The sequence below is a fragment of the Delphinus delphis genome, chromosome 14, assembly GCF_949987515.2.
Source record: "Delphinus delphis chromosome 14, mDelDel1.2, whole genome shotgun sequence".
NCBI lineage: Eukaryota > Metazoa > Chordata > Mammalia > Artiodactyla > Delphinidae > Delphinus > Delphinus delphis.
This window is the reverse complement of record NC_082696.1, coordinates 52,285,256-52,310,605: the sequence shown is the minus strand read 5'-3', so window position 1 is coordinate 52,310,605 and position 25,350 is coordinate 52,285,256. Positions and strand designations below refer to the sequence as shown.

The window sequence follows — 25,350 nt, the reverse complement described above, 5'->3', positions numbered from 1 at the left end:
CATGTCTGTCGGGACGTGAGTGTGTAGGCACACGTGTATTTAAAATGTTAGAGAAAACATTGCAGCCTAAGGTTGAAGGAGAGAGATGATTTTAAAAACCACCATGTATAGAAGGCAAGCAGGAATAGTGGGAGACTTGTGTTACAGTGACCTAAACAGTCCTTGTAATGGGGTGTCTGCTCTAAATGGACCCTTTGCATCATTGTTTCTCTGAATTAGACGATTCCTTGCTGAAGGCACAAGACCATTGAAGGAAGTAAAGCATCTGGTTTGTTTTGTAATGAGAAGCAGGAATGCAAGGTCCACGCTCTTAATAATAAACAAACAGGACATTGTATGCCATCATCACAGGATGTCCTTCCTTCAACAGAGGGCTGACTGGGGCTGGAGGAAAAGCCGGGCAGGGCTCCCAGCGTAGAGCGCCACTAATTACTGCCTTCGTCTGCCTTCCACTTGCTGCGATCAGTTCCACATTCCCTTTAACTAGGAAACGATTAATGCTCTACACTTTGCAAACACACTCCTCGGAAGTCTGCCTGTGGGCTTTGGGGAGGAGAGAAAAGGCAAAGAAATTTTAATCTGTAGGATTATACCTTTTTCCTATTTCCCTATTTACTAAATAATTGAAAGAGGGAAGTCAGTTCTACCAAAGATGAGTTCCCTTTAGTTAGCAGGAGAAATGGAAGCTTTCAAGTTTGCGGGGAGGAAACGTGTATTTCACAGGCAGTAGCTTGAGGACTAGACAGCTACATCTTATTCCATTCCAGGCAAAAATAATTGCTCTTTTCACGTGATCTTTTCAAGTAAGTTTTGTATGTTCTGTAACTGGATCTGAGCCGAGGAACTCAAACGATTTTAGGTCATTTTTAGGTTTCCCTGAATTTAAGGAATGTGCGCCCCTTATAAAGCCGCAGCAGGAAGGAGGGCGGTCTGGAGTCTTTAGAATACAATACAGCCCGAGTAAACGCTGAGGTTAAGTGCCCTCAAAGGGAAGTCAGAAGATTCCGAGTAAATGTTGAAATTCAGATACGGAGGGAGGAAGCTCTGGGCGCTCGCGGGCTGGAGGAAAGCCCTGGGGTGAGCTCTGCACGGCTCGGCCAGGTGTGGCCACGCCCCCACTTCAGGCGGCTGGTAGGAGTGAATCACGAATGGGAAATCTGCGGCAGGGAGGGGGAAAGGGCCGAGCCGCCGGCCGGGTTAACACAGACTGAGCGTGCTGCCGTGACACTCGGCCCTCCAGTGTTGCGGAGAGGCAGGGCAGCGGGCAGCGAGGCACCTGTCCGCGCCGGGATTCGGGACACGGGCGCCAGCCGCCGGAGGAGAGGGGCACCGCCGCGGTCGGTGCGCGCCAGCCCTCGGCTGGGAGGGGACGCGGAGCACATGCGGACTGTGTAGGCATGAGCGACATTTATCTCAGATGTTGGATATTTGCTTGGAAAAACGTGTGGGTACGACCTTGGTAAGGAACTTGATCTTGTTTTTCATTCTGAAATTGATCTGAAAACTTTTTTTTTTTTCTCTCTCTTGGCTAACGTAGTCGTAGTAGAAACCAGAAGGGCTTCTGCTTTCGGGCGCTTAGTACTGTCAAACATTTATAAGACTTTTTCCTTATGAATCATTAACCCTTTCAGTTCTAGGCGTAATTGTCAGTTCATTGAAATTTCGGTAGTGGCTCCCGCCCACACCCGTCCAACAAAGTAACTATTCCGCATTGGCTTAAGTTTAAATTTTGGGTTTATTTTAACACTCATTTGGCATCGTGACTGTACATGTTGCAACTACGTAGAAATAAGCACGTTTGTTTAAATCGTGGCTGAGGGAAAGACAACTTCGCATCCGACTTTTTTTTTTTTTTTAAAGAGCATCATATTTAGGGAAGAAATAAAAGAATGGAAAAGCCACCCTGAAGGACTTGGACAGTGTTATGTTTACATTCTAACAAGGGCATGTTCTTACATGGAAATGATACCCACGTTCCTACTTCTTCCCCAACCCGTCTGTATGCGAAAACACTGCAGACGTTGTTTACCTTTTTTTCTCTCTCTTTCTTTGGAAAGCACTTTTCCTGCGTGTGAGGGGGGATTTGCGGGAATACCCTTATCAGTTTGTAAGTGGAAGCAGAGCTTGTCTTCTGAGTCTTCTATATTTGTTATAACTTTAGTTACAGTAACTGTGGCCCATCAGTGACTTCTGGGAATTCGTACACTTTCAGATTTAAATGGAAAGTGCTATTTGTAGCTGAGGGCTCCTAAAGGAATTCTCTCCAGGGAATTCTGTTGAACAGTTTTATGTTTTGTTTTTACTTTTTCAATTTGGCGTGAGATGCCCACAGTCAAAAGAAACTGCGGGGAGTTGCCCCCCCTTCCGCCCCCATCTTTCCTTCTCTTTTCCTATGGTCCAAACGATCTCGGAAAAGCTGCAGCTCAGTGATGCTGGCAGGATGCAGCCCTTTTCGGCCTTCCCTGTGAGAGGATGAAAGAGATCGCGCTGCAGAGGGGGGGGAGCGAGTTGTTTTGAAAGTTGTTTTGAGTTGGGAGCTGGTGGGAAAGTTCAGTCTTCCCCATTTGGAAAAGGCAGGCTGGGTTCCGCTCCTGCACCACACGCGCTTTCCATTTTTAGCTTCATTCAGAGGCAGACAGAGCTCCTTCCTCTTCCTCTCCTTGTTTGTGACACTTTTCTGAGGCAGCTTTTCCACAGCGCTGAGGGTCTGGCGGCCATGACCCCAGGCGTCCTGGGACAGAGGACTAGGCGCCTCAACGTTTTTCTGCCGTGAGAGGTAAAGCCAGGGATTGGAGGTGTTTCTTTTCCTTTTTTCTTTTTTTCACTTTGTCCCCCAATGTGGTTGCCACACTTTTTTTTTATTTTTATTTTTTTTCCACTAAGGATAACATTTTAAAACCTTGCTTCTCCAAGGCAATCTTTATACGGCTTTCTGGCTCTTACTCAACTGTACCAAGCACTCTGCATCTGCTTTGAAAGTCTTCAGACGACTGTATTAGTCACAGCCTCTCTCGGAGGAGCCACAGGACAATGGGGATTAAAGGCCTTTCCTTTCTCTTCCAGGCTGCCCCTAAGTGTAACTCCAGTGCTGTGAAGGTTCCAGGGTTGGCAGAGGGGACTGAGGGGACCATGAAAATGGACATGGAGGACGCGGACATGACTCTGTGGACAGAGGCTGAGTTTGAGGAGAAGTGTACATACATTGTGAACGACCACCCCTGGGATTCTGGCACCGAAGGAGGCACTTCGGTTCAGGCAGAGGCATCCTTACCGAGGAATCTGCTTTTCAAATATGCCACAAACAGCAAAGAGGTAAGCCTCTGGTTTCTTGCTGAAGAAGATTGGCACCTGACGCCAAATCTCCCTACTTGCCCTTGAGGCCTCGTATGTCTGTGAGAATCTGTAAGTATCAGTAAATAACTGATCACTTAATTCACTTCTTTCATTGTTTTCTCTTGCCCTAAGTCCATCCCTTCTTATTCCTCCAGCTCTTCACTGTTCCATAAGAATTAGTAAACAGTGAAATCTTTTTGCCAAGTTGACATGTCTTGGAAAAGCCGACTTGCAGCATGGGGTGGGTGAAATCGTCAGCAGCTTTGAGAACTCGTCCCCCAGTGTACTAGCTTTTGAGGGAGAGAAACTTTTTCTTAGAAAAACTGTTTGACATGTTTCTTTTGTCTCTTTTTGGTCATGAGATGGCTCTATTTATTTACTTGTTCAACGAGCCAGCTTTATTAGCTGGGTTTCTAAAATTATTCTCAAAACCTTGACGTGTTTATGAACTGAAGTGATGGTATAAACGGAGAAGAGTTTCATGTAAAAGTGCCCTCTGTCCGGATGACTTCAGAGCTAACCCCTGTTTATCTGCGGCAGCTCCTTTGCTCTGACCGGGCTGGCAGGCCAATTTCTTCTTGGCCTCTGAAGTGGGTACACCCTTTGTTGTTTCAAAGGGGCTGAAAACCCAAACTTGGAATGAGCAAAGGATTTGTGTTTACCCTTTTCTATAATGATTGTATCTAGGCGTGATGTTTGGCTGTGAAATAACTTGCAGAACCACCTCTTGTTTTGAGAATTCAGCTACTGCAGCTGCTTTCATTGGTCTACTGCCTGCCGGGCTGAGCTGGAGGAATCCACCCGTCCACAGCCCTGCCATCACAACCATTCCCATAGGTCACTGTCCGTCCTATCACTGCCTTCAGAAAGTCGCGAAAAGGGGGTCATTTGCTGCAGGAGCCCAGAATTCTATACTGGGACTATTCATTACAACCATGTCAAATCACTTTCCTCCTTCCCTAAGGAACAGCATTTGAAGGAGTTGAGAGCCGGTTTGGGAAATACTTTGTCTCTTTCCTGTTTGTGTATCTGAGTTCAGTGTTTTTGGTGAGGGGGTGACACAGCTGTCTAAAATTAAATAGAGCAACTCTGCTTTGGGTTTCATTAAAGCTCAACTTTTTTTTTTTTTTTTTTTTTCTTTTTTCCTGCTGGGAGAGAGGAGGTTGATTTCGTAGAAAGCAAAATTTAAATTGTATTTTAATGTGAACATTACCAAAAATTTCACGCCGGAGATCGGCCTTAATTACACCTCTTTCTGAAAGTAACACCCTTTTCTATAGAAGGTCCCTTAGTGTGTGGCCCATGGAATCAGTGTAGGATTTGTTCGGGTATTTAAGGTTTGGCTGTGGCTTTATAAGCTGTAGCATTTTTTCGCATATCAAATCTGACCAAATATTGATCTGTTCCCTGGTTTCGATTGTGCTGTGTTGCCCCATCCAGCCCCTTGGGATTGAAATCAAGACCTCTATTCTGTGGGTCATCCTTGCCCTTTAGTTCTGTAGTGTTCTTATCCTCAGTTTAGCTCTTAGCTTAAGTTTTTCAATTTTCATCATTCTATGTAAAATCATAGCTAAATAGAATAATGCCCTTAGTCCAAGGTTCAGAAAGATAGTCACTTACTTAAGGTATATACTTAGAGCCAGAGCTAGGCCTTGGAGCAAAGTTCTTCAGACTTCCCCAACCAGTGCTACTTGATTGTGCTACACTGGCCCCTCTTGGTGTCACTGTGGTTTTAGTTATCGTCTTAACATAACTCCAGGACGATCATTTATTAAGCTTGTTTGGGGTTTTTTTCTCTGAATGTGTAACTCCATATTTCATAAATTCAGCACCCAGAAAGCATACAGTGCCTGTATTCCTAAGGAGGGTCCTTCAAAACGAACCTAATAAGAGATCAGCTTTCTCTTATTCTATTTTCCCCTAGAAATGCTTGAAGAGAGCAGTATATCTGTTGTCCCTCATCATAAAAGCGACCAGGAGACCAACTTAAATGTAATGCTGTCTTAAGCTCTCTCTGGAAACGTGTACCTGTTATTCAGTTTCTCCCTCCTTCCTTTTTGCACTTTGGGGAAGGAGAGCTCCCTCCAGGTGGTGAAAGAGAACCGTAGAATTGAGCCATTGAGAGTATGAGAGCTGCACACCAGTTCTAGAACAGAAATCTTCAGGATGGGTGAAATGTTTACATTATCATTATTCAGTTAGTTCTTTCAGTCCCACAAGCCGTGGAAAGAGGAAAAAGGCCTTTGTACGTGTAGTTTTCATCTGACTGATTTATCTTGCCCTTCTTTAAATGTTTTCATTTGAGTAGCGAAGATGTTACCTTATGTACTGATGTTCTGACATCCTGGGGATTTTTTTTTAGCAAAGACCATTTTTCATTATGAATTTGCGCTATGTGTCAGCACCTTTTTTTTTTTTTTTGGTTTAAAAACAAAACATACAAACCATATTTCTGATCTTGACCCTCATTTTTAGATTGGGTTTAGAATCATTCTGCACCTTTAATGAGGCTGTTCTTACTTCCTATTTCCAGAACTCAGACCAAATATAGACATACTATTCAAAAAACTTGTAAAACTTTTTAAACTGCTGGGTTATTCTTTTAGGGGGATTTTCCCCTTGACCTCCTGAAATAATCTTCTGTGAATACTTGAATACAGAAAGATCGATTGAAACACTTCTGTTCTGGAAGCAGTAGCCTGTACTGAGGTTGCTTGAGTTGAATTCAGAGGCTCTGTGGCTCCGAGCCTGACCTCCAGAGTCGTGTGGCAGTGAAACATCAGGCCAAAGATGGGGACTCAGTGGCCATTTTGATTGAAGTCCATTATTCAGCCATCTCTAAAAAGCATCTTGCCATAAGTGCAATTCCCTCTTCATACTGCCTTTTATTGTGGAGACTATGTACCCAGGCATTGCCACATTTCCTTTACTATGAAGATAATTAAGGAGACTTTCCAAAAACATCGTTATCCACTCCACCCCGTTTTTTTAAAAATGGGGTGAAGTACAGGCTGAAGTCTTGATCCAGTGAGTATATACCCACTCATCCATTGAGATGAGCTCTAGTCATCTCAATGCAACTATAATTGTATTCGAAATAGAATTTTAATCGAATGAGTCATTTTTATGGAGGGAGAGGGGAAGAGGTAGCTAGTAATTTAAATGATTTTAATATAATTTGGGGTGAGGCTGCTTATACCACATTTAGACCTGAATGATGTTTCTGCTTGAAACTCACTGCGATGCATGTGTATTCATATATTCTAAAGAGGGAATTTGCTTTCAAAAAAAAAAGCAAATTTGTTCTTCTTACTATCAGACTTTCATTCAGAACCCCCAGTCCACCTATACTAAGTTGTGACATCTTCATTTTGTAAAATGGAAAACAAGCCCTGTTTTTTGTCTGCAAGCCTTGGACTTCAGGGTTTGTTCTGTAACGGAGGCCGCTGACGGATCTGAAGGGGTCAGCCCCACACATAGCACACAGTGGGGAAGAGCGGGCAGGCGGGGAAGCGTGGAGGCCAGTGTCCTCTCGCTGGTGGCTTTATGGGAGGCATGCAGCAATCCGTGCCCAGCAGGGATGCTTTAGGACCCTGGTCAGTTCCAGTGAAGTTTCCTTCCTGAACTAGGTGACCACATTCTTAGTCTTTTTAGCTCTGGGAAATTCAGGGCACATACCAGGTTCCCCTGTAACATAGGCTAGCTCCAAGGATAGAACTTTGTTGGCTAAGATTCACATCTGGATCTTTCCAGGGCCAGAGGGAGAAGTATGGCTTGGTCTCCCACGAAAAACTACCCTGGTTCCGATCCCCACTCCGGTTACCTGGCTGAGCACTGGAATCTTAGAATTGGAATCTTAGAGTTGCAGCTCTTCTGTGCTCTTTGAATAATGTCTCAGACACGGATTTGAGGTGAAGGTGCTGATTGTGAGATAGGGTGCTGGACTGGGAACGGATAGAGATGGTATATAAGCTACACCGTTCCTTCCAACCTTGAAATTCTGTGATTTTGTGTCTATTTATTCATATGTGTGAGTTTACATGTACCCAAAGCTCTGGGCATCACACAGCTTAAAATATTAGGGTTCTGTCTCACTTGCAAAGATAATCTAATATTGAGGCTCTTTTTATTTGTTTGGGACATGAGGATTTTCACAGACCTCCCTTTCCTAACAAATTATTCTCCTGTCTGGCCTGCTGAGTTTCATTTGTAAGGTTATCGATGACAAGAGCTACTTCCAGTGCTGTCACACAGCTTCCCCAGTGACTTGCCTATAGCTGTGCTCAAAGGTGTCAGGTGGCTTATGTCTACTTCAGATTCCTTTGTGGGAACAAAATGCTAGTTGACTTCTTCTGGACCATAAGAAAATGGTGTATGTTTCTTAGTGTAAGACTGATAGCCGAATACCACAAAGCCCGTTGGTTAAAAGAATGGCAATTCAGAAGAAAAACCCTGGCCTCAATGTCATGCTACTTGTTGGTAATCAAGCTCTGACCCCCAAGACACTGTCTTCGAGAGACTATAATTTAAAACAAGGTTGAGAAACCAGTTGAGTACCTTTCTTAGAATTACTGCTTTGAAGTGGATATGTTGAAAATATCAACCGCTAATTATTGGCTCACCAACAAATGACATTATTTGTTTTTCCTGTTTGTCATTTTAATATTATGGAATAATCATTCAGACATGAATGCCAAATGATTTGTGTCATAGAAGCCAATTCCATGCATTTTTCAAATTAATTATTTTCAATAATATATCATAAACAATGAGCCTCTGAATAAGTAAGTCTACTTAAGCTTTAGGATGTATTTTTATCTCAAGACTGTTCTGAAGTACTCCCGTCCCCCAGAGTTATACTGCCAACATATACCAATAATGATGAACTGTTATTGAAAGGGCAGATAGATGTAAATGAGGCAGAGGAGGATGAAATGAACATCTGCTTTTTTCAGCTCTTGCCAGAAATTTATAACGGGCCAAAAATAACACTAGCTCACCAACCTTGTTTCAACTTGTGTTAGATATAGGAAATTTTCTTTTTTTCTGTCTTTCCAGTCTGGGTATGCTCCATTGGCTTGTATATTGAATACTAAATTTTTAAAAAAATTAATTCTTTAAGTCACGTACATGAGAAAGCCTGGTCTGTCACAAGCATGTAGGTATGCTTATTCCATATTCATTTAAACAGAGACAAATTATTGATGAAATTAGTGAGGTGTCAGTGTATATCATAACCAGAACCTTAGATTCCACTGCAGACATTTATTGCTTCATGTATTGGGGCCTACCATTTCAGGTACACAATTATAAAGGAGCCACCAGGGATAATAAAAACTGGAAATAAATATGTTTTACCTCCTTTCTTGGTCCATATCAGTAAGTTCTTCAGTAAGTGATTTGTAGGCTGTTTGGAGCAAAAGGAAAATGAAAAGAGGAGAGTGAGTGAATAAAAACCAAAACAAAATGTACTACAAAATGTACTGCAAAATGTCATAAGGGACTATTACAGAGGAGAAGGAGTTCTTTTGAATAGTAATGAATTGCTTCCTGATTCCTGGTTGGTGACTTTTTTTTCAACCCCCCCCACCCCCAAAGAAATTTACGACCCAGGAGGAACTGGTATATTTAACATGCTTCTTTAGCAAGGCCCTACAAAGTCAAAATGTGTGATACATCCAAGTCTGAGAAGGTCATTTCCTCAGATCTTAGAACCCACAGCTCTCCTCGGTATAAATTCCACTTCAAAGGAAGACTTTTGACCACTGTTGAGCAGAAGATGCTAGAGAAGAACAAAGTTACTTGAAAGAATTCCCTTCTATTAAACAGAACTTACAAGTTAGAAGAAGAAAAAAAAAACCCTCATCTGGAATGAAAAAAAAAATAATATGTTTTGTTTCTGGTTCCTTAGGCCTTTGTGGAACAACCAAAGAACATTATTTTGGTTTCTGAGGTTAAAACTATTTTATTCCCCTTAAGCATACTGTGTTTATGGCTTGAGGGAGAAGAAGAAATAGGAAACTAGGAGCCGGCTGAAGTGGGCTAAACTTGACTGTCTAGTTCTTCAGTATCTGAAACTTGTTCTAATATGGAATGGTTACCCTCTCCGTTCTCGCATAAAAAGTATTAATAGAAAATAGAGGACCCTCAGTCACCGGAGAATGACTGTTTTATACTTGGTTGTGTATTTGCTTATGACCTGCGAGTTTAAAAGATGGTCTTCCCCAAAAGTCAAGCTCGCTGTTAATTATGTAGGCACCATTAATGTCTGCTCTCCATAGTACAATTTCATCATTGTTGGTTATATTACCATTTGACAATTCAACTCATTGAAATGAAAAGGTTGATTAATATTTTACAGTTGAACTCATTGTTTCATATGTTTTACCCCCTTTAGGTTATTGGAGTGGTGAGTAAAGAATACATACCAAAGGGGACACGTTTTGGACCTCTAATAGGTGAGATCTACACCAGTGATACAGTTCCCAAGAACGCCAACAGGAAATATTTTTGGCGGGTAAGTAGGGAAATTTTTCCAGACTCATTAAGTATTAGGGGAAAAAAATGAAACTAAAATTGCTGGGTCACTTCCATTTTCAACCTGTCCTGGGGCTCCCCACAAGTATTCAGGGTCCCCATGGACATAGGGAATTCTAAGCAACCGTGATGAACCTGGTTCAATGTTTGGCCTGGGAAACACAGCCTGTAGGTGGTTAGGGATGGAGAGATGGTCTATATGTGAATCTTAATTTTTGCAATTCATTAGAGCTTTGTGATGAAAGGAAAGAGTTTGCTGCTTGCTTCAAGGGTAAGTTCATTTGCATTTCTGTGCAAGGAAGTAGTAATGAGTCACCAAGCCTTAGATTTCACCCCTTGTTGATTTCTTGCTGACTTAACTTTAATTGAATGGACAAGTAATCATAAATGAATTACCTCAAAAATAAATGCCTTTGGGCTTCCCTGGTGGCACAGTGGTTGAGAGTCTGCCTGCCGATGCAGGGGACACGGATTCGTGCCCCGGTCCGGGAAGATCCCACATGCCGCGGAGCGGCTGGGCCCGTGAGACATGGCCGCTGAGCCTGCGCGTCTGGAGCCTGTGCTCCGCAATGGGAGAGGCCACAACAGTGACAGGCCCGCGTATCGCAATCAATCAATCAAACCAATAATGATGAACTGTTATTGATTGATTGATTGCGGCAAACAAAACATTGATTTTGTTTACGCAGAATAAATAAATAAATAAATGCCTTTAAGGAAGGATGGGTAGAAGATGGTACTAGGGGAATGGAGATGGACCACAAGACTCGTCCTGTTTCAATGCACCTGTACCATGAAACTTTTGGGTTTGATAGTACATAAGTTACTCCCATAGCGTAAGGGAAATGCTTATAATCATTCGGGATGATGAACTTTCCTTTAACATCCAAAGAGTCTGGCCAATCCAATTTCCTTTGGAATATCACAGTTAGAAAGGATCTCACAGGACTTCCCTGGTGGCGCAGTGGTTGAGAGTCCTCCTGCCGTTGCAGGGGACCTGGGTTCGTGCCCCGAGCATGTGCTCCACAACGGGAGAGGCCACAACAGTGAGAGGGCCGCGTATCACAAAAAAAAAGGAGAGAGAAGCCACTGCAATGAGAATCCCGCACACGCAACGAAGAGTAGCCCCCACTCGCTGCAACTAGAGAAAGCGCACACAGCAAGGAAGACCCAGCACAGCCAAAAATAAAAAATTAATTAATTAAAAAAATAAAAAAGGACCTCAGAGGTGAACTAATTAGGTGGAATCTTTGAGTAAAAGACCCTGGATTAGGATGAACAGAGAAAAAATTGGACTGCTTTCCGTTTTCCCATAGATCTCTTTGGGATATTTGGTTTCCTTTAATTAGAAAATAAAGCTACATTTACTAAATTTAAAAGCAATTTTTTTATATACATACTTGCACAAAATGTACATGATTACTGGGAAACTGTTACTAAAATTCTTTTAAGAAACAGCTGCATGGTAGCAACAAAAATTGTATTATACTTACTCTGGCCAGATTTACCTAGAATGCTTATATCATCTGGACAAGTATATTTATAAAAGACTTCTATTTGGGGATCACTCAGAAGCTGTTCCTAAGAAACAAGGTTTTGTTTTAAATCTGGGAAGTTTTGTGTTTTAAGAAATGTATTTTACTATTTTCCAAACAAAAGAGATCACTGAGAATTTTTCACTCTGAGTTGTGTGCTCACAATTTTTATTTAATTAATTAGTCATGCTTAAAATATATTTAATACCTGACTAATAATGGGCAAAATGTAAGTGAGTTCATTTTCCCCTTTACTGCCAATAAAGTCTTCTCAGAAATGAGCCATAGACACGTGTAGTTTTTGGAGTTGAAGGTCGGAATTAAGAAAATCCAGCATAAGTCTCGTTAATTCATGATCCTTTTGAAAAAAAATGACAAGAAATATTTAAGAACCTCCTATCTCTGTCCCAGTTCCCTGCTTCATTGAAGATTCACTCTAAGTAGCTGAAATGCTTTCCTTGGGAGGATTTATTGAAATCGGCCCTTCACATGCAAAGGATATTGTAGGAGATAACTTCCCACATGTTGTTAAAAGCATCCTGATTTTGCTGGCAGGAATATGAACATCTGTTGTGAGGAAAGAAAAAGTTTCATGCAAATTACACAGTCAAAGAAGAGAAGGGATGTTCAAGTTGAGAAACCAGTGACATTTCTTGTAACTGTGCTATGAGTCAGCACGTTTTTAATCTTCTTGATAATATATGGAAATGTAGTGAGGGTGACAGGGAGCAGTGTTCATCTGACGTATCATTATTTTATTTTCGTGTGTGTGTGTGTGTGTGTGACTTCATGGCGTCGACGTTTCTGTTTTTAAATGAGCATACAGTAAATTGTAGTCCGTGGAAGGCTGACTGGAATCAACATAGCCGTAGCTTTAGAAAGCAGTTTCCGCCCAGCGAAGAGTGCAAGAGCGATGGAACCCCGTGTTCCTGGAAGTTTGCACATCAGAGTAAACAAACTTGAAAACCCCTCTTGATAGCAGAATTCACCCGGCCTTGTTCCATTTTCTCTTAACAAAACACACCGCAAAAGCTCTCACAAGCTGCTTTGATGAAGCCACATGTATTTCCCCCTTCACAATTTACAGGAAGTTACTCTTAAAAGAAAGTGATTCTGGTGTTTACTGCCCGTGTTAAAGGGACAGAGTTCCTTTTTGTCTGATAACATTTGAGCGAAATACAGAAACATTTTAGAGACTAGCATAGCATGTGACTAAGAAGAAAGCAATAACCTGCTGTCCGGTTAGAGCAAAACTTCTGCTATGAACCAGGCCCTATGACTTGGAACCTCTAAGTTGCAGATAACCAGGTATTTCTTATATATGTGTTAAGGATCTCTTAAGTCTGAAGACGAGTTGGGTATATCTTAAAAAGAGGGAAAGAGAGAAAGTTACTGTGGAAGGGCAAGGAGTTTGTTTATAAAGTTGTTTATAAAGTTTCAGTAAGAATGTATACTTTAATTTTTCCTATTCTTACCTCTACCTTTTTACCGAGTGGCCTGAGGGTATCTGTTAACCAAAAGCAGTATTACTCTAGGGCAGACTTTGAATTCTTCATTTTGCATTGCCTTTAAAGAACAACATGGTTTCTTTCTGTTCTTTTACCAAAAACACGAACCTTATGGCTCTGTGAGTGGTGTTTTAGCCCAACCACCTCACGGATGAGAGGGTTCCCTCTCCCCTCCTCTGCCTTGAAAGAAAAGTGCAAGGCCGAACACGTTTATCAAGAGGAAAAGTGACTTCTCAGTAGACTGTCTGATGCTGGCTTCTGTCCCAGTGCTCACTTTGTTATGGCAGGTGAAGTTCACCTTGGCCTCACCCAGCATTTCCCCAAAAAGGCAAGCTTCCAAGTATTCATATGAACAAGTGTTCCTGCTGGACTTGGAGGCTTGGGGGTGGAGGATGTTTGCATAGTTTAAGCCTTGGGCGGGGGTGTAGGAAACGGCAAGTAAAGAGGCCATAGAAAAAGTTGAGAGACTCGGTTTGACGTACTCAGTCGGGTTGGTCTAATACCCAGTGACTCAAAGCATTAAAAGTCTGCATGATCGGAACTCAAGTTAAGTAGCATTGCCTGTGTGCCATTCACTGTGGCAGCAGAAACAGTACTCGGTGGTTGTTTAGTCCTTCTGAGGCAGCTCCTTAAATGAAATCTTGTGTTTCACTCTTCTGTTACTTTTCCCCAAAAGTGAAAAGACACTAAAACTGAAATGGAAAAGGTAACTGACAAAGTGTCCCTTCCCTCTTTCTGCCCTTATTTCTGCTGATTCAAGACAACTCCGGCTAAACTGATTTCCTTTTCTAACCAGGCAATAAGGGACCAGAAATCAAACCCGGTATTTGCTGGGTTTATTCTCAGAGGTGCCTGGGAAGCTTTTCGTTGCTTTGGGGCTTTCTTTTCCATGTCTGTCTTCTCTTTTGGGCAGATCTATTCCCGAGGGGAGCTTCACCACTTCATCGATGGCTTTGATGAGGAGAAGAGCAACTGGCTGCGCTACGTGAACCCAGCACATTCTGCCCGGGAGCAGAACCTGGCCGCCTGTCAGAACGGCATGAACATCTACTTCTACACCATTAAGCCCATCCCCGCCAACCAGGAGCTTCTTGTGTGGTATTGCCGGGACTTTGCGGAAAGGCTTCACTACCCTTATCCTGGAGAGCTGACAATGATGAATCTCAGTAAGTGGATGACAGAACAAAAAAATTAGAAATGCCAGTAACGTCAGTTCTGCCCTTTTGCGCTAATAACATGTTGTTTAATTACATGGCTTCATCTGATGGGCCAAGTAGGTGGCTTAAACTAGGGACTGGGAACAGGAAAACAGCTTTTTTTAGTCTCTGTTTCCTATAATGAAACTTGATCATTTAAAAAATACTAAGAGCTACTTTGAATGTTCAGAAAGTTACAGGAAGAAATCTATGTTCAATGCTAATCTATCCAAAAGGGGGCAGGTAGGATTATAATATAATAGAGATTCGTTCTGACATGCCAAGGATGCACGGTATATAGTTCCTTGTTTGTGGTAACTTGTCAGTGCTTAACATGTACATTGAACTATCGTAGAGATGCACATTTGGTTATCAAGTTATGGTCTGATGTGAAACATAAAAGGTTTCTAGAAAAACTCGGAGATATAATTTTTCAAATCTCATTTGAATATGGATAACCCTAAAGATTTTATATCTTAGCTTCCTCCCTAATGGTAAAAACCTAATTATCTGATCTCCTGATGAGTATTACAGTAACCACCTATCACTTGATCTTAACAAATTCTCCGTTCCTTAGGTCTGCAAGCTTTTACTTTTTTATTTGGTTAAAGTTGGCTATCGTGACCTCTCTGCAAAACCCTACTTCATTTTAGTCATTCTCAAGTGATCTCTATGAATGATTTAAGATTTACCATAAAATTCCAACCTGTTGTAACTATGGTTGTATATTCTCAGACTGCTAAGTTTTAAAGCAGTTTTTTAAATCAGCTCCTTCTGGTTTAAAAGTTTTGGCCTCTAAATGCTGACATTTTTGTAACCTTTTGTTTTGATCTCATTTCCAACCTAAGGAGAAGTTGCAAAAACAGTACAAAGAATTCCCAGAGACCCTTTAACCAGATTCATCAATAGTCCATATGCTGTCCCACTTGCTTTATCTGGAGGCTAAATTGTTTTAGTTCACACTTTGTCCTTTGAGATGAATGTTAATATTAACATAAATTAGAATTTGACTTAAACTTTAGGACCAATTATTTATCCTAGTCAGGTATAATCCAATTGTACAGCTATTTGGTGCTCATCCCACACTGTCTAGTTTACTTTTGCTCTCCCTGTGATCCCAAGACTATATTTATAGTTTTCTGAAAAGCTGGGGCTATAAAAGCTTAAGGACCTCCACCATAAGATCATCTTTAAATTTGTGTTTGTGGTCCTTACACACACACATATAGTGCACCTTGAGCTTCAGGAAGAAGTCTTAGAATAGTTGGAACAAATTGGCTTACGGCTTGAGTATGGTGGGTATAATCAGGTCCTGGCCAATGGTGGTGGTTCTTTTCCCTTATCTCTCTTTAGCGCTTCCAAGAGTCTCCATCCTGTCACTAGTGCCAAGCATCCCAGGAGCCCTTCGGCTATTATACCACCTGTAGGTGCCAGGCGCAGTGGTAAAAGGCAACTTATATTCCGGCAGGACATCTCCCAGGAAGATGTGCTGCTTCCTCCTGACTTTCTCAGCATCGCCGGTCACTTCCTCTTGAGGGTCTCCTCCCACTCCTTGAGCTTCATCATTCACGGATTCAGAAAAAGACTTTGATTTTTTCTTTTTTGAACAGTAACTCCATTTGAGATGACCCACCCTGCTGACTTTGCTCCAACCACAAAGAAGTTTTTTCACATACATCCCTTACCTCCTGCCAGTCAAAGAAAGGTCTTAAAAGGCCTTGCATTTATTCAAATGCTTATTCTTTGTGTTCAGAAGCAACTGTCCTGTATACTATGAAATGACACCTTTGTTCCCTCAAATGTCCCTTTTTGTTTACGCAGAATTTTTTCTAAATGGTGGTTTAACATTTTCAGGTACCCATTCATTGTCCAGTATTCGTAGTAAAGAATGAGAGTTAACGATAGCCAGCGACAGTAAGTAAGCCAAGACTCCAGTTGCCTTGTGAAACCAGTTGTCGTAGGTGTGGTAACTGATGACTGAGATGCTGATCAGGAAAATCTCCACTGTTTCATCAGGCCTAATAGGCAGATTGCGTCCTCACATGAGTTGTATTGGGTTCCATGCTTCAAGCACGATAGAGGCTTGTGTCAGAATCTCCGTGAGGGCTTTAAAATGGCAGTGATAGTTCAACTGGTAGAGTTTTGAGGAGGAGAGAGTTGAAGAAAACTGAGGTAAAGAAAAATAAGTAGCCAGAAATCATAAATAGGCATTTTTGAAAAACCAAAGAAAAGGAGTAGGAACTCTCAGGTTTAACTCTTACCCCTCCCAAGTTTTTTTGGTAGTTTTTTTCAATCTATCTAACTAACCCATCTAGAAAACAGTTGACCAGATTATAGACTTCTAAATGTTAATCTGCGTTCTCAGTTTCAGTTGAAAACAGGCTTTGTTTTGCCTACTGCAGAACTTCTAGGTTCTTTCTTGTAGTCTTGGGGGTTCTTATTATAGATCGAAAATGTGAGTCGGCATAATTAAGCCATTCAGAGCCTTCAGAAGCAGTTCACTCTTGAAATGACTCCGTCCGCCTACAGCCATTTAAGATTGAAGAACAAAAACAGATCTTGATTTTCTTTTTCATGTTAACTCAAGCTGCTGCTGAGTGGGAGAGTCAGAAATGACACCAGCTCCACTGATTACTCAGCTGCTGAAGGATGGTTTTCTTAAATGTACCTTTTCACATAGACTCCATGATCGCCACCTTAGAACACCTGAGGGGGGCTGACGTTGCCCTCCGGATATTGTATTTTTATGAAGGCATAAGAGATATCGAACATATATCATGGATTTACTATATGCTAGGCACACTGTGCTCAGTATTTTGCACAGAAAATTATAAATTCCGACTTTCTGGTTTGTTGGCCCAATCGTTAGCTTTTTTTTTGAAGTTTCTTTTTTTAATTAATTTTTATTTTGGCTGCACCGGGTGTTAGTTGCAGCATGCGGACTCTTAGTTGCGGCATGCGTGAGAGATCTAGTTCCCCGACCAGGGATCGAACCGGGGCCCTCTGCATCGGGAGGGCGGAGTCTTTCCCGCTGGACCACCAGGCAAGTCCCCAATCGTTAGCTTTGTGGTAGTTCAACAATCGGATTATGGAGGTGCTCAGTAAGAACACCAGGCTAAATAAATAGTAGGGACAGTGCTACGGACAGACGTAAACTTTTTGCTTATGGCTTTAATTTATTGAATTTTAGAACCAAGACAGTGTTGAAGCCAGTAAAGAAAATTAGGAGACTTAGACGTAACTTGCCACATAAAAATGGCAGAAAGTTATGATGGTGAAGTTTCTGTATTTTCATTATTTTTAGGGTGACATCTTTCTGTGGATGCCTCCAAATCATTCTTTTTCACCTCAAAATTCCCTCCTGTGGGTGTGAGATGCCTTGCCTATCAGCTCTCCAACTTACTTGTCTCTCTTCCTTTACCATTTCAGCTTTAAAAAACAAAAGTGACAATTTGAACTTCCTGCCTGCTGAGCCTCACTGAAAGACTGATATTGGCCTGATAAGGGGCTATTTATTTTGGTTTAGTGGCTTCAGAAATCCCTCTCCCTCAACAAGCTTTCCATCACTGCCCCCATCAGCATCTTCCCTGATAGTGTCTGGGCTGTGTTTATTCTGGGGCTGCTGGCTCACCCAGGAGTAACTGATAACAGCCAGCAGAGATAACATTCTGTGAGGGGCTCTCAAACTGGAATCGAATCCCTCAAGCTTGTCAGTCTAGAGAATGGATTTGAAGAATTCAGACTCTGGAGTTCCACAGAGTTCATTTCTAGACCTATCAGGTATCAAGCCTGGAGTTCCTCCTCCGTTAAATCGAACAGGGACTTTTTTAAAGACAGTGAATGATACTTTTACAGAGGCTTCAGCCCAGTCCCCCAAGCCTGTCCTCTTCTGAGGCTAAGGCCACGAGGTCCCTGCCTCTCCTGGCATCTACACACACCGACAGCTGATGCCTATGCCTACGGCTGGTGTGCAGGCTGGTGGGGTTGCCCTCCAACAACCAGAGCTCCGACTAAGCAGCGTGTATTTTACTTTTGGTTTCCAGGGAAGGCTGAGCAGCGAGTGTTTGGTTTTCCCTGCTCTGGCTGGTGTCTTCTCGAAGGCATCGTTTGTTCTGTGTGTTTGGAGGGGCAGTGCTGGCGATGGCCTGGAGAGCCTGTCCTCTCATTGCTGCTGTTCCTAAACAGTCTGTTTACCAAGTAATAATATGCCGTCTTTTGGAATACACGCTATCGTCTTTGGTGCTCTAAGTAATTGAACTGGCTCAGGAAGTGCCAGTTGTGGTCTGGCAGAGATGCCTATGTCACGCCTTGTGACTCCAGGGGACAGCATTACTGGGAGCCTGGTTATAGACCAGAGCCTCAGTGAAATTCTGGTGTTGTCAGCAGATCGAGGGGAAGGGGTGGCATCACATCGCTAATCTGTCTGTTTGGGAAGAGGCAGTTTGAACAGGGTTTTATCAAATTCGTATTAAACAAGAATGGAGGCGAAAATTGATGACTGCTTATTACTTGAAATGAGTCTTAATCTTGCACATCTAGTTCTCAGGGTGTGCTGATTTCCTTTAGGTAAACCGTGAACATGAGAATGACTTTTATTAACCTGTGACACCCCGTCCCGGTATTGTTCCACGCCATTTTCATGGAGGCTCTCCTACTCTTGGTCGAACAGGACTGTCCTATCATGAGGTTTTTACCGTTGGAAACAAAATAACACAAACGGTGCTATTCGTTTTATCGATGCCACCAGTGACCTGGTTTTGCTGAGAAGGAACTGGAGTGGCGACAGCCTTCTAGAATGAGTGGGCGTTGAGATGCCAGGTGTCCCTCTTGGGGCAGCTGGGGCTCAGGTTTGCTCAAGGAGAGCGCAACTTGGGCAACGTCGCTCCGATTTTCTGTCTCCATCTGAGTAATCACCCTTTCTTTATTTCAGCGCAAACCCAGAGCCATCCAAAGCAGCAGAGCACTGAGAAACATGAACTTTGCCCAAAGAATGTCCCGAAGAGAGAGTACAGCGTGAAAGAAATACTAAAATTGGACTCCCACCCCTCCAAAGGGAAGGACTTATACCGCTCCAACATTTCACCCCTCACTTCGGAAAAGGACGCGGATGACTTTCGGAAAAATGGGAGCCCCGAGATGCCCTTCTACCCGCGGGTGGTGTACCCGATCCGGGCCCCTCTACCGGAAGACTTTCTGAAAGCTTCCCTGGCCTACGGGATGGAGCGGCCGCCCTACATCGCGCACTCCCCCATCCCGTCCTCCACGACGCCCAGCCCCTCGGCGCGCAGCAGCCCAGACCGGAGCCTGCACAGCAGCCCCGGGAACACCGTGTCGCCGCGGGCCCCCGGCTCCCAGGAGCACCGGGACCCTTATGCCTACTTGAACGCTCCGTACGCCGCCGCCGCCGCTGAGGGGCTGGGCTCCTACCCCGGCTACGCGCCGCCCCCGCACCTGCCGCCCGCCTTCATCCCTTCCTACAACGCGCACTACCCCAAGTTCCTGCTGCCCCCCTACGGCATGAACTGCAACGGCCTGGGCGCCGTGGGCAACATCAACGGCCTCGGCAGCTTCGGCCTCTTCCCGAGGCTGTACCCCGTGTACGGCGGCCTCCTGGGCGGGGGCGGCCTGCCTCCCCCGATGCTGGCGCCCGCCTCCCTTCCCAGCTCGCTGCCCTCGGAGGGGGCGCGCCGCCTGCTGCAGCCCGAGCACCCCCGGGAGGTGCTGGTGCCCGCGCCGCACAGTGCCTTCTCCCTGCCCGGGGCGGCCGCCAGCCTGAAGGACAAGGCCTGCAGCCCCACCAGCGGGTCCCCGACGGCCGGCACCGCCGCCACGGCCGAGCACGTGGTGCAGCCCAAAGCTACCTCAGCGGCCGCGGCGGCCCCCGGCGGCGGCGACGAGGCCGTGAATCTCATCAAGAACAAAAGGAACATGACTGGCTACAAGACGCTCCCCTACCCCCTGAAGAAGCAGAACGGCAAGATCAAGTACGAGTGCAACGTCTGCGCCAAGACTTTTGGCCAACTCTCAAACCTGAAGGTAGGCCTGGCGTGGGCCGCCCGATGGCGCGGGGTCAGTCCCCGGGAGTGCACGACGCGCGTGGGTATTTAGTTCACCTCCCGCAGGTTATAACTTGCCATTTCCACAGCGTGAGACCTGGGCTGGGCACGGTCGATGCGGCTTTGCTTTTGCCTTTGCCTTTGCTGCTCTGGCTGCGCCGCTTGGGCGCACGTTGCTTCCCCTCTCCTGCGTGTCTTCTGAATGATAAACACGTGGGGTTTGCGCTAGAACATCAGTTTCGAGTCCCTGCTTAGCCTATGACTTTTGTTCCTTTAGCTCCAACACAACAGAGTTCTGAAAATCACATCGGGGTTTGATTTGTTCTAAGACTTCACCTTGATGCTTTTCTTAAGAGGTTTGCATCCTAAATGCCCCAGTCCTTGCATGGGAATGTTCGCTTTTGCAGCCAAGTGACAGCCGACCTAACGTGTGTGGCTTCTTCCCAGGTCCACCTCAGAGTGCACAGCGGAGAACGACCTTTCAAATGCCAGACTTGCAACAAAGGCTTCACTCAGCTCGCCCACCTGCAGAAACACTACCTGGTACACACGGGAGAGAAGCCACATGAATGCCAGGTGGGCAGTGTTTTCTGGGTTGAACTTTCGACCTTTGTAGACAGTGTCTCAGGAGTCGCCCTCCCATCATCCCATAGCCCATAGTTTAAACCAGCACAAGAATTCTGCCTTCTTTGGGCTGCTGATGCGCTGAGATGATGACACACCAGCTTCCAGTGGTTGGACAAGTGGTCTGGAAGGGAAACAACACCCCATGGGCAGTGCGTCCCCATCGCCCCATTTGCCTAACGCTGCTGCGAGTTTTTTCACCTCCCAGGTTGCTGGGTGTGGGTGGGCAGCGCGCCCCTCCGCTTGGCAGTTCTTAACCTTCTGGTCTCCCACCTCCCTCCCGTGCCCCCTTCCCCACGCTGCAGGTTTGCCACAAGCGATTTAGCAGCACCAGCAATCTCAAGACCCACCTGCGACTCCACTCCGGAGAGAAACCTTACCAGTGCAAGGTGTGCCCCGCCAAGTTCACCCAGTTTGTGCACCTGAAACTCCACAAGCGCCTACACACCCGGGAGCGGCCCCACAAGTGTGCCCACTGCCACAAGAGCTACATCCATCTCTGCAGCCTCAAGGTCCACCTGAAGGGGTATTGTCCTGTGGCCCCAGCCACGGGGCTGCCTCTGGAGGACCTGACCAGAATCAACGAAGAAATCGAGAAGTTTGACATCAGCGACAATGCCGACCGGCTGGAGGACATGGAGGACAACGTTGACGTGACCTCTGTGGTGGAGAAGGAGATTCTGGCCGTGGTCAGAAAAGAGAAAGAAGAAACTGGCCTGAAAGTGTCTTTGCAAAGAAACATGGGGAATGGACTGCTCTCAGGATGTAGCCTCTACGAGTCAACAGACCCGTCCCTCCTGAAGTTGCCTCACAGCAACCCACTACCTCTGGGACCTGTAAAGGTCAAACAAGAAACAGTCGAACCAATGGATCCTTAAGATTTGCAGAAAACAAAAGGTGTTTTGTCTTTTTTCTTAACTTATGACTTGGCGAGTCAGGGTGCCTGTGGCAAATGCTTGTACGTAATTCCAGTTCTGCAAAGCTCTCCTGACGGCAGACGGTTCCCCCTCGCCTCTCTGGAATTGACGAAGGATCCCCAAAGTTACTGAAATCTCAGGGCATAAATGAGGGAAAGACAATATATATACATATTATATATACTTATTTACACCCCCATCTATATATTTGAACCTGTGTATTTTGAATATTTGTGTGGATACGTTTGCATAGCCCTCCCATTGCTAAGACTATTGCCTAGTCATAATTATTTTTTCAATGATAATCCTTCATAATTTATTATACAACTTATCATTCAAAAAGCAATAATTAAAAGAAGTTTACAATGACTGGAAGAATTCCTTGTAATTTGAGTTGTTCTATCTTTGTCTGGTGGCTGTTCTTTGTAGATAATTTCTGCACATCTGTTTTAAGTACCTGAGATTTAGTAAACAAATACATTACATCAGCCGACCTCCCTCTATAATAATGGTTTGAAAATGAGCTTTTGGTATTGCCATAGTTAGGCAGCTGATGTGTTCATTCATAGGACTGTATCGTTTGAGCAGCGCTGTATAACTTGGGGCTATGTGTGCAGAATTACCCAGTAAGAACTCTGGTAGAAGAAATAAGAAAGAGAGAATCTTGTATGTTTCTGTAGATAGTTCAGCATTTTCCCCCCAATCACAGATTTACCAGAAAGGCTACAAGAAGGCTTTGCTAATCTGTCTCCCTCTCCAAAACACAGGGTCGCCCCACCCCCAAAGTCATGTGACCATTCGGAGTGGCCACGAGACTTTGGCATCCCAATGTATTATCTGAAAATGTGAAGACAAAATGCCATGTTTAAAACCACTGCAAAACATTCCCAAAGCACAGGTGGTTTTGTATGGGTGAGGTGAGGAAGCATGAGTCTGGGTGTTTTTGTTGTTGGTCTTTTTTGTTGTTATGTCAAAATTGCACAAACGTGGTGCTCTACCAGGAAGGATTTGAGTTAGATAGGCTCAGGCCACACTTTAAAAACCAAAAACCGGAAAACGGGTATTCTCGTTGTCTTAGGGTCAAAGCGGGTAATGAACATTCCTATCCCCAACACATCAATTGTATTTTTTTTCTGTACAACTCAGACTTTCCTCAGTATTTGTGTTTTTACATTTTATGGTTAATTTAATTGAAGAAGAAAGGGCATTGCAGAATTGTTCAACAATTACCTCATTGAGTGTGTCCAGTAGTGCAGGAAGTGATGGCTTCTCTGATGATTTGCTACTCAAGAGGAGAGAGCCAGCGTGCACCAGAAAGCTGGAATGCGTCGCATTCTGTCTCCTCTTCTGCTAAACCCAAAGATGACATGTTGGCATTTGAGGTGTAGCGGAGAATGATGTATATTTATAAATCTATTTATACCACTATACCATGTGTATATATAATATATTTATAACCACTTAAATTGTGAGCCAAACCATGTAAATTATCCTTCTTTTCCTAATGGCATTAAAAAAAAAAAAAAAAACCCTTTCTGAGACTTTGCTTAATTAGCACTCGATGACCTCACAGTCATATTGGTGAGCTTGGGCACCCCCTTGCTATTGTAAGCGACCCTAAAACCTTGGTGCAAAGGTGGGGACTGCATAACAACCAGGGAGAAAGAGACATACTTTTTTACTATTAAGGACAATCTAAGATGGGGGTTTTTTTGGTTTGTTTTGCCGCATTCTGATGATGTGGTCACACCCAAGCCCCAGAAATAAAAATCCCATCGACCACTGCAACTTTTCTCTCTCTTCCTCTCCCTCCTTCCTAAATAACTGATGTATCACTCATCAATCTGGTTTATATATTCAGTATTTTGGTCCATGGCAACTAATGTCAACCTGCAGAAGAGAACAACAAATTTAGGATAATGCAGAGAAACCTAAGAGCCTTACTGATCTGTTCCTTTAAGTAACAAAACTGACAGTTTTTTATGGTATTTTTTAGTCAGTGTTTGACAAACACAGTCCTTAATTGTAGGTAAACCAAAGCATCACATTCTGACATTGACACCAAATACTTTCTATTCCCAATTACTCATTTGTTCTCTTTCTCCCCTTCCATGCTTTCTCATTAATGGGAATTTTTCCTGAGACCTGCACAGTGGCTTGAGACTTCTTGATTCTCTTTACCTTCTGACTTTCCCTGAGGCCTCTTACATGTGAATGTTGAGCCCACAATCAACAGTGGTTTTTTTTTTTTTCCTTCTACTCAAAGTTAAAACCGACCAAAGTTATTGGCTTTTTACTTTGCTAGAACAACAAACTATCTTATGTTTACGTACTGGTTTACATTGTTATTTATGTGCAAATTGTCAAAATGTAAATTAAATATAAATGTTCATGCTTTACCAATGCTTGTCTAGTGTCTTGAGTGAAGGGTGAGTGAACGACACCTTAACCATACTGCAAGGGTGGCCCCAAAACAAATTCTGAACATGACACAATTTGCCTCTATCCTGCCCACATCCCCACCCCGACCCTTCATCCCCCCCAGAGATGATTCCCTAATTTCACCTCCTCTATCGGCGACTGCTCTAACAGGGTTGGTCTCTTGCCTCTCTCATAACTCAAAGATTTTTCTCTTTAATTATGAGCTATAAAAGTGCCCTCTAAGGAGATCATTTCAAGCATTAGCCAGTAAGTAGGGGAAGATTTGTTTGCTTTTGTTGGACTTTTTTGTTTGTTTTACTTTGTTGATGGACGGGGTGGGGGTGGTGAGGTGAGGAAGAATTGAGATCAAGTCCAGAAATGCCGTCCTAGCCTTCATCCAGCGTGTATGTGTGGACCCAGCCAGCTGCTGGGTGAGGGGCTCTGGAGAGCCCTGGGAACCTGAGAAGCATTTTGCCCACTGGTGGTTTCGTTTTTGCTTCAGTAGCCAGCATTGAGCCCCCCACAGGGAATCAGGGCTTTTGTGCTTCTGCATAGTCTTCCTGCCCTCCATCCCATCGTATCTTTTTCCTTCACATCTTCACTCGGGAAGTAGATTTGCCACTGGTGCATTTAAAGCCAATTTCAAGAAAGCTGTTGTTTGGCCAGCCTCTGGGCATTGTTAGTATGAAGCCCAGGGATCATGGTGGCTTGGCCATGTGGTCCCAAGGGTCAGATGTTGGGAGCGAGTCTACTTTCTCATCCATTGATGCTCCAGTAACTCATCTTTCTCCAGTCACAAACAAAAAGGCACAAATTATTTTGAGTCTCACTTGGTAGATGTGAGTAAGAGAGACGCCTGTATAAAAGTGCTACTGCCCTCAATGAAACAACCAAAAAAAAAATTCTAAAAGCCCTTTGCAAATGGTTTTCATGCTTGCCATTTCATCCATTACCAAGTTCATGGTACCATGCCCATGCTAACTGCATGTTAAGAAAACAATGCTCCCTACATTTAGACACTCAGAACTGCCCACTTTCTTTTTAATGCTTCTTCTTTATATTCACTTAAACATCTGTGCCAAGAATTTGAAATGCTGCCAACATTTAACTGTGGAGTTAAGAAAACCAGAACCCTATTGTCATAAACGGGCCAAATGGTGCTGGTTGCACTGCTAAATTCTACAGAACCATTGTGGTAATAATTTTTCAAAACAAAGCCCAAA

General features: G+C 43.8%; 1 protein-coding gene across 1 annotated transcript; it reads left to right on the top strand.

Moving 5' to 3' along the window:
- The first annotated feature begins 1,070 nt into the window (after positions 1–1,070).
- Positions 1,071–24,105, top strand: PRDM1 (PR/SET domain 1). The gene is made up of 7 exons (XM_060030170.1): positions 1,071–1,459; positions 3,064–3,312; positions 9,731–9,850; positions 13,827–14,079; positions 19,040–20,145; positions 20,613–20,741; positions 21,095–24,105. The coding sequence occupies exons 1-7, from the start codon at positions 1,418–1,420 to the stop codon at positions 21,665–21,667; spliced, it is 2,472 nt and encodes an 823-aa protein (XP_059886153.1). The 5' UTR covers positions 1,071–1,417; the 3' UTR covers positions 21,668–24,105.
- Positions 24,106–25,350: the final 1,245 nt, after the last annotated feature.